At 41.7% G+C, this 9,855-nt stretch overlaps 1 protein-coding gene across 1 annotated transcript; it reads left to right on the top strand.

The window, feature by feature from the left end:
- Positions 1 to 3,257: 3,257 nt before the first annotated feature.
- On the top strand, positions 3,258 to 9,448 carry LOC149286505 (SPRY domain-containing protein 7). Its single transcript, XM_089494001.1, has 5 exons — positions 3,258 to 3,360; positions 5,927 to 6,043; positions 8,010 to 8,176; positions 8,785 to 8,887; positions 9,351 to 9,448. Exons 1-5 carry the CDS (start codon positions 3,258 to 3,260, stop codon positions 9,446 to 9,448), a joined length of 588 nt encoding a protein of 195 aa, XP_089350127.1.
- The last annotated feature ends 407 nt before the right edge of the window (positions 9,449 to 9,855 follow it).

A 9,855-nucleotide genomic window follows, 5' to 3' on the forward strand; every position in this document is an offset into this window, starting at 1 on the left:
AGAGCAATAATAACTAATAAAATTATTATAATCATTGATTCTAGAGTATGACTGCTAAAAAGCGACATTGAAATCAATAAACCACAATTTCTTCTGTGGGATTGATCATATATTTCCATCTTTGATACATAACTGTAATTGTGATTTTTTTTTTTTAGAACTTATATATACAATATATATTACATTGTACCGATTATTAGCTGTTAAAGCAATATAAATATTTTTATTTAATGAATTTGTTTAAATTCAGGACCAACAAATTATGTCTTACCCCCACGCTCTGCATCAATAGCCGGCGCATTGTGATGAGGGAGCAAAGGTCTGAAATGACAGACCTCGCGCTCCTAAAACAGGATGGAAGATGGAGGATGAGAAAGGTAAGAGATGGTGAGAAAGGGGTGTAAGGGCAGTGTATGTGCAGTGTATGGTGTATATATGTGTGTGTTTGTAATCTTGTGTGTGTATGGGCAGGTGTGTGTGTAAGTGCAATGTGTATGGGCAGGTGTGTGTAAGGGCAGTGTATGTGTATATGTGTGTTAATGGGTAGGTGTGTGTAAAGGCAATGTGTATGGGCAGTTGTGTGTAAGGGCAGTGTATGTGTATATGTGTGTTTATGGGTATGTGTGTGTTAATGGGCAGGTGTGTAAGCTACAAAAAAAGAAAAAAAAAGTATTTTCCACACACAGTATGGAGGATGTATATCTTACTAGTTGGTTCATTTCATGAGTCTATACATCCCCATACTGCAGGGCAGCATTTTATCTGGGCTGGTCAGCAATTTGTAAAGTGTCCTGGAAAACATGGCTGATGTGGTCATCCTAATGCCCCCACACCCTTTTGTATTGCTCCATCTAGCTAACCCCACATTTTTATTATATATTTATCCCATCTCCCCCTTTAATATTGATTTATTTGATGCCCTCATCAACCCCTTTAGTATCATGTCAGCCCTGGCACCCCGATTGCATCCACAGGATTGGCCCAACACCCAGATTGGAAGAATATGACTTGCCACCGTTGCCCCCAAACAGCCTGCCTGTGGCATCCCAGCCTCAAACAGCCTCCCTGTGCCATGCTTTTCCCCCACTCACACATCCATGCTTTCACACACATATTCATTCATTCATTCACCTATTCGTATACTCATTTACAGATACTCATTCATTCCCTCAGTCACAGATACTCATTTATTCCCTCAATCACGCATATTCTTTTATACAAACTTTTAGGGTACGGCCTATAATCGGGTGCGGCCTATATATTTAAGCCAATACGGTATACTATAAGAAGAAGAATTCCTGAAAGATTTATGGTATGTGTAAGTCAGCATTTTCTGACTATTCTCAAATAATGACTTCCATTCTGCTTTACCAGTTGTCCTTATTAAGATAACTTAGTAGGAGAGCAAACAATTAGCCCAGGCCTGGCTCCAGCAATTTGGGGGCATTTTTGCTTTGTTAACAATTGCTTCTTACTCTTCAGACAATGTTTCAGGATAATTATGCGGGATGTGTTTAACTATTTAAAAGCTGAAGAACAGCACATATACCTGAGAACATCCCAGTGTAGGTTATACAGAGCTCCCCACTTTTCTAAGGGGTAGAGCTAGCTATGGGTGGCACTTAAGAGAGCTGTGCATAAACAAATGCCCACAAACCTCATGGAACTGAAGCAACGTTTTTAAGAAGATTGGGCCTAAATTCCACCAAATGACTTAAGAGACTAATAAAGTCATACAAAAAAGTTCTACAAGCGATTAAATCATAAGGTTTTTCACACATGGCTTCTCCATTTTGGGTTTATTTTTGTTGAATACTGTATTTCCCCATGTATAAGACGCACCTTTTTTAGAAAAAATTGGGGTCTAAAAACTGGGTGCGTCTTATACATATATATTACATATATATGTTACCGGAAATAATCATCTGCAGGGGACCTGCTGCTTACCTCTGTGTTGCTCAGCAGCGTCTCTTGTTCCGTCAAGGTGACACAGGAACCCAGTGGAGTCACGTGAATGTACATCACATCACATGACTTCGCTCTGTTCCTGTTCGAGCAATGCAGAGGGAAACAGCGCCCCCCACGGAAGTCTGCGAGCGGCACCAGAAGATCTGGAGTTCAGGTAAGGGTGGGGGGGGGGGTAAATGAATGAATATATGTGTGTGTGATAGCATGCATGCGTGTGTAGGGGGCACAGGGAGGCTGAAAGTGATGTGCATGTACTGGCTGTCTGAGCATGATAGGAGTGTGATTGCTAACAATTGCTAGCAGCTAACATCAATCACACTCATATTATGCCCAGGCAGCCAGTACAATAACTTTATGTAATATATTTTTGTTCAAATTTCAGGCCCCAAAATGAAGATGCGTCTTATACATGGGGAAATACAGTAAATCATGACAGGTGTAATATTTCATGTGTTGTTCATCTGAGGTTTTATTTACCCAATTTTTTGACCTGCTAAGGGACAGATGATTGTTATGATGTCCTGATATTTAAAACCATAAAATTCAAAGAGGATGTACATTCTTTTTCCCACAACTGTATATGGGTTTGGGCAGTGTTTGTGTATATGTGTGGATTTTTAAGTTTAGCCCAGGGGCGCTATTTAGTATTGTCTTAAATAAGAAAAATGATGGTGTCCTTCCCCGAGTCCAGCAACTGTGAAACTGTCCGCCATAAACTGCACACACGGAATCCCGAAGCGTGATAATTTACAAAGTCAATGAGCTGCAATGGCGAATCCGCCCAACTTTGTTTCTCTTCCTTATACTCTGCTTGGGGGTTGTTTAAAGGAGATCCTGAAGATAAAGTCCCTCAGGAGCTGTTAATCTGGTACTACCTGTTATTCGTTCTGGAATACATGTACATTAACCCTTTGAAAAGTCCAATTTTTTTTTTTTCATTTTCTGTACTAATACTTGTGAGCTGGTTTTTTTGTTTGTTTGTTTTTTAAATCATACCTGAAGTGGATGTTCTAAAAAAAAACAAAAAATAAAATAAGCGGGTGACAATAGGTGTGAATAGGCTAAAAGGCAATAGGTGTGAAATCTGTGCATGCAGCCACTGCAGAGATCATCTAAATCTAAACAGATGACCTCGCCCCCTATGGATGAAATTAACGGGCTGCTGCGCCTCCAAGCCGCCAGGTGTCGCTATATGCGTCGGCGAATCGCTCCTGTGCGGGCTTCCTGTTTCGGTGCCCGTATGCGTGTACCTTCCTGCCAGCCGCGCTGGACTCGCTTCTTCGCTGGGCATGTCGTCGGTACTGTGCTGTTTCAGGTGCTGCGGGGATGGCAGCTCTGGGCACATCCCGCTTAAAGAGATGCCGGCGGTGCAGCTGGATACACAGCATATGGGTGAGACCGGGGAACGCGCTTATCATGTACACGGCGATAACCTGTGCGCTAAAAGCCTCATTGTTATGACATCCCACACAGCTGAACCCTCCCCTCACTGCCGCCCTCCCCATCATCCATTCCCTGTTATAACTTCATATTGCAAATGGACCTATTTTATGGCACAAGCTTGGGGTAATGTCATAGAAACGTTTTCCGTCAGATAGATCCATTCGGCCCATCTGATGTCTCTTAATCAGCCGTTGGTCTCGCCTTAGATTCAGTTTTATGCCTATCCGGTGCGCGTTTCAATTTCCTTACTGTATTAGCCTCTACCTCTTCTGATGGGAGACTGTTCAATTTATCTACCACCCTTGCAGTAAAGTAAATCGTTATTTATAATGTATAGATATTGGCTTTCTTTCTTGGTTAATGATTTATTATTTTTATATTTTTTTTTTATTATTGTAGCCCCACTTATTGCCTGTGTTAGCGATTTAGCTGTACACTTGCTTTAATCCTCGATCCGTTAGCCGTGTGTGATCCCATGTGATTGTTCAATCGTCATTACTAATCGTTATCTTGTTGACCGTATACTTATTAGTTTTCCGTTAACGTTGCCGACCTGTGTCCTCTGGTTAAAAAAAAAAAAAACACTATATGGCCCGTAATAATCCTATGGTGGAGACGGCGTGGCGTGTATTCTTCCCCAATAATAATCATTATTATGTTATGAAGCCTTGCGGTGCGAGTGACCCAGTTGGAAGCCGGACCCTCCGCACCCAGCATGTAGTTGAAATAGCCAAATCTTTTTGGTCTCGTGTAATATTTTAGCCGTAATCTGTGGTTCAGGCGGTCTAAGGTCTGTTAATATCTGCAGCTCTTAGGTTTTTTCTTGGCTAGTAGCCTGCGTCGCAGCAAACGGGTGAGGCTGTGGTTTGAACTGGTGGCACAAGCTTTAGTGAGAGGCGGAAAGGAGAACTGAACGAGGAGAACTTTGAGAAACTTTTGGAAAAGTAGGAAATAAGTTGAGTCAACGTGAAACCTTTATTGGCTGAGTAGAATTAGAGTGCAAGCTCTCAAGACAACTTAAGTCTCTTCTTCGGGCATGTTGGAAGGGCGCAACCTGCGCCCCCCCCCCCCTGAAGATACTGCTCTGGGAGCCACACAAAGCTAGAATAATTGTCATGCGCCTATTTAAAAAACACTTGGCTTGGTTTGTAGTTGGACTGGCATTGACAATGGACTAGGTAGCCTTTGTGGGGGCAGTCGGATGAATTGGCTTCACGGTCATCGCCACCTCATGCCATGTACTCATCGCTCCTCGCCCATACCTGGGTTAAGCAGAGTATTAAGGTGATTCCTGCAAGTGTTTGCGTTTCCTGCCCGTTCTCGGCCAGCCATGTAATATGATCAGCCGCTTTTTTTCTTTTTTTTTTTTTTTTTTAGCTAGGCAGCTACAATTTTAGGTGACCGTCCAGAGCTTTGCGGTTATTATGTCATAAACAGCACTGATCACGTGACATCAGTGGAGCGCATGCTGTATGGAGAGGGTAGGTCTGTGATATTCATGCGGCATTAGAAGAAAATCTACATTATTAGAGCAAAGTGAAACTTTGTCCATGCAGGATTACCTAAAACGCTTACAATTTCACCTACGTTCCACCCGCTAACATCATCAATGGCAAAATGATTCCGTTTCCTGAAGCGCTGATTCCAGACACCTGCAAAGATTGTACAGGGCTGCGGGATATGATGGCGCTATATAAAACAACAAATAACAGTGTGAACCAGCACCAAGGCATCCCAAAATAAATAATATCAGGCAAATGTGTTTTCTCTAGCGTAATCTAACCGACCTGTGCTGTAACCCAGCTGCCTTCATTATTAATTGAGGAAGGCGAGTTACAGTGTGAGCCACGCGTGTAACTTGATTCCAGGAACAGCTTTTTTCTTGCTTTTTAAAGAGCAACAAAGTAATTGGGTTTAAAGGGACACTCCAGTCCTCGTATGCATACAATAGCCCCCTCTATACACACATATGCAAGGAAGGAGCTCCCGTTTGGATTCCAGGGGTCTAACAACATGTGTGCTGAAAATCTCATTTTCCTGTTGAAACAGGGAAGCGTTAGGATGTAAACTTGTTGCGCATGCTCAGTAGTATACCCCCTTAAGGACATTAAACCCATTAAAAAACTGCATTGTGAGCCTGTGCATGTACGGCGTTTGTCTTGAAGGGGATACCCATAGAAGTCACGGAAGCAGCAGTCAATTGCCTGCAAGCTAGCAAAACATCAGATGGCGCACGTGATGATACGCGATGGGCTGAGCGTGTGCAATTTACTGATGATGAGGAAGGGGTTAAATGAGACAGGAAGAATGTCCGCATTCATTTCAGTGCAGTGCAACCAATGAGAAACACACTGATATATGCATTTAATTGTTTTTCTTCAATAATATTTCATATTTGTTTGCTACAAATGTGAACTTATTGTATTCCGGTTCAATCTCAAGGAATGTCCTGGACCTTCTATGAAATCGTAATACTTTAATTTCCTATAAATGTCTTTTCTTCCTCTCCTCGCAGGGTCGGATGTTGTAATTGTTAAAAACGGAAGAAGGATCTGTGGTACGGGTGCCTGTCTCGCTAACGCACCTCTTCACCAGAACAAGAGTTACTTTGAATTTAAAATCCAGTCGACGGGTCAGTACACGTTCCAGAACAGCACGTCATCTAGTTGTTTCTTTATAGGCTATTCCACCAGTGTCTTCTTTACTTAACTTTATAATGTTTACGCTGGATATTTAATATAAAAACAAGATGCGTTTCTCTAGAGCAACACAAAGCAAAACGTAACAGAAACTTGATCAGGAACAACCGAAATGAATATAAATGCAGTATGTGGCGGAGCAAGCAGCAATTATGTCCTTTACAACATATTCTTACGAGCACCAGCGCTTCCCTGGCTGTGTGTATGCCAAGGAGCCGATATGAACACGTCCCTCCGGCCATATACATATATGTGTATATGTGTGTCTATATATATGTGTATATGTGTGTGTATATATATATATATATAAGTATATATTTAGTGTTAATGTAATTTAGTGAATAGATTGTAGCATTTCCGGCATTTGTTTTTTAATTTCGTTCTTTTGCGACAGATGCAGCGTTGGTTGATGATTTTTATTCCGTTTGACTGTTTTACACATTTGTTATACCACCTGCGTAAAAAATGCACAGTTCAGTATACTGTTGTGAATGTCGGCAAAACGTTTGACAACACCGATACAATGAGTTGATAAAGTAAGAGCTTCTTTATTTAAGTTTACACGGGGGAGAGTCCCCCTTCCTCTACCCCCTCCTCAATTCTTTAACAATATGTAGGCAAAAAAACGCAAGTCAATCAGCATAAAAGCTAGATATCTGATGATGCAGACTACCAAAAAATAAACACACAAATCCTATGGATACATAAATCCTGTTTAGTTAACATAGAGACCGGATATATAGTGATAAGTTACCGTAATAGTCATCAATCCTTTCTAAGTCGGCCTGTAAATTCCGCTATTTTCCTGCTGTTTATTATTTCTACGGGAAAGGGATAAAACCCCCCTGTGGAGAACTTTGGATTCTCTTGCAACAAGGCACTTAGAGCAAAAACATGCCGCGCATGCACATTTAACCCATTCATACAAGACAAGGACCATACAAGCAAGACTAAATGGTTGCTGTTTAATGGTAGCTGCAAATCATAAAAATCTTCAACTTGCACGCTATATAAGCCTGAGTAAGAAATATGTAATGTATGGTCAGATCTCGGCATCTTCAACTTGAAAACAAAATATGCTCCAGACAATTAAGCCGGTTGTGAAATAAATGGGACCTCTAATATTTAATTGCTGGTAAATCGTTTAGGTGAAAGTTCCTCTGAAGTTTGGAAGCACATACAGTGATTTCTGACCTTATTCTGCTTTTTAGAGAATACAGGATTCAAGTTTCTTGCAGATTTTTGGTAACTTTTATCAGTAGTTTTGACCAGCAGCAGCTCCAATGGGGGGAGCGTGTTGGGTTACTGGTGTTCATTTCAGTGATCTTATAATGAAATCCCTCTTTACCAACGCTTTATTGGTCCCTAATGCCTTTTCCCCCATTTTTCCTGAATGATTCTAATTCTTCATCATTGGAGTTTTTAATTGATCAGACTAGCTCATCCCCAGAATCCCCATTTATGCCAAATCAAATAATATAACTAAAGCTAAATATTTTTTGAAAAGCCATGATGCCATAACCCCCCCCAGACCCCTTGGTAAATGTATCATAGATGTGTAATTGTGACAAGCAGCATTTCTGCCCCACAATCAGAGCTCCGTGGTTACTGTGAATGGAAAGCTTCTATGCTGATGGGAAGACATGCGTGTATACGCAGCTATCGCACTTTGGGGACTCTGTATCTCACTCAACGCAGTCCGCAGGAACGTCGCCTGCGCTGGGAGCCATTGGGTTATTCGCGGCACGTTAATTTTATCATAAAGTACTGTCGTGAAGCCCACTATTTTCATGGTGGCATGGTACGTCATTAAGGACATAAGGGGTTAACCAGTGAAAACTAATTGGGAATTAACCCTTGCATAAGTGAATTTATACTATAACTGTTCTGATATTTCAGGTGTATGGGGCATTGGAGTTGCAACGCAAAAAGCAAACCTGAACCAGATTCCTCTCGGTCGGGATGTTCACAGTCTGGTAATGAGGAACGACGGAGCCATTTATTACAACAACGAGGAGAAGAGCCGGCTCCCTGCAAACAGTCTGCCCCAGGAAGGTGATGTGGTGGTGAGTGCACACTCAGTTGCTATATTGGAGAACAGCACAGGCTTCTAGTTCTTTCACTCCCCGCTGCACATCTATGGAGGATATCTTGCGGCTGGCAAATTATCCTGTGGAATTTAAATGTGTGATCGGAACAGGCAAACTTTGAAGGAAACATAGATATATATTTTCCGAAGACTATAGTGATGAAGACTACATATGCTTACTATGGTAGTTTGGGGGAAATGTATATTAGTTGTCCGCCGGGGGATGTTTCAGGAACGCTCTTTAGTAGGGATGACAAAACTCAACAGTGGGGAAAAATATACCAGCGACAGCTCTGCCCTTGACTGAACATATTGGGGATCTAGGTTGTATTCCTTGCAGAAGTTATTAGTTTACCCCTGAAGAACAGTGGAAATGTATTCTGTGCCTTCAGTGTGTTATCCCAGGGAATAAGAAGTTCACGTCTAATTCACATCACTGAAGTTCCACTGATACATAACGGTCTACGTGGCTAAATATGCCTTTGTTGGAATTCAACGACACGTTCCGGTTTCTCATGTTATGCTGTGTGGTTGAAGCATTGAAATGAAACATGCATCGCTAAAGAGATCTGTTTCTTTCCTTAGGGTATCACTTACGATCACGTAGAATTAAATGTATATTTAAATGGGAAAAATATGCACTGCCCAGCATCTGGCATTAGAGGAACGGTTTATCCAGTTGTTTATGGTAAGTTTATACGTTGTGTACTGTGTGTGACAATCTCATTGTATAATTGTGTCTATTTGTTGTCCAGGTAGAGCGCTACTAGATGTTCTCCCTCTGTTACCCGCTTCCACGTAATTAGTCTGTTTTTAAAGCCACCGCACTCCCCATTGTAGTTACCTATACCAGGGCCAGACTCGGACGGCTCAGTGAGCCCTGCACTTTAAGGCCAGCCGCTGCCAGTGACATACACGTATCTACACGTTAAGTTTTTACTCTCTCATTGGGCCGCCACACATCCTACGGGAACCAATCCAGTATAGAGTAGGCCGTGCTGTTGTCCACTGGCCCACAAGGCATTTGTCCTGAGTGCCAGATGGCCAGTCCAAGCCTGCCCATACCTATTGTATTCCTTTTAAGGCAGCAATACGATTTTACACTCTTTTATGCTCTGTTACTGAAAGACCTCCTTTTTCCCCCCCTTTAGTCGACGACAGTGCGATTCTGGATTGTCAGTTCAGTGAATTTTATCACACGCCGCCAGCTGGATTTGAGAAGATATTGTTTGAGCAACAAATATTCTGAATACATCAGACCTCGGCTATGTTCCCAAAGCTTTCTTTCCTACCAATATAACGCTTCCCAAAATCTACATTGTATTTATATCTCATCGTATGCTGGCTTTTTGAAAACTGGTATGTGTAAGTATTTTCTAAAGGTGTCACCTAACTTCAGTGATCACCCTCCTTAAAACCAATAGACAAATCTATATTAAGTTTGCAACCCAAAAGTGTGTGTGTAAATAGAAAATATCAGCTTTATCTTCTAGGGTGTTTTAGTATTAGATTAATCCCAGTGCCCTCGATGTTAGGAAGAACGTGCAAATTATTTTACCTGTTTGTTGTGATTTACAAAAAAAAGCAACTCTGTCCTGGGTATCTGCTGTATTATGGCTGTCCATCGTTGGGCTCCGACACTGAAGTCCCAGAGTG

This window comes from Sceloporus occidentalis, unplaced genomic scaffold (assembly GCF_023333645.1).
Source record: "Sceloporus occidentalis isolate IW3139 unplaced genomic scaffold, rSceOcc1.0.p SCAF_68, whole genome shotgun sequence".
NCBI classification, from domain to species: domain Eukaryota; kingdom Metazoa; phylum Chordata; class Lepidosauria; order Squamata; family Phrynosomatidae; genus Sceloporus; species Sceloporus occidentalis.

Coding starts and splice junctions, on each gene's coding strand:
- LOC149286505 (XM_089494001.1), top strand. CDS start 3,258: ATGTCGTCGGTACTGTGCTGTTTCAGGTGCTGCGGGGATGGCAGCTCT. Junction 6,044..8,009: donor ATTTAAAATCCAGTCGACGG/GTCAGTACACGT, acceptor CTGATATTTCAG/GTGTATGGGGCATTGGAGTT. Junction 8,888..9,350: donor GGTTTATCCAGTTGTTTATG/GTAAGTTTATAC, acceptor CCCCCCCTTTAG/TCGACGACAGTGCGATTCTG.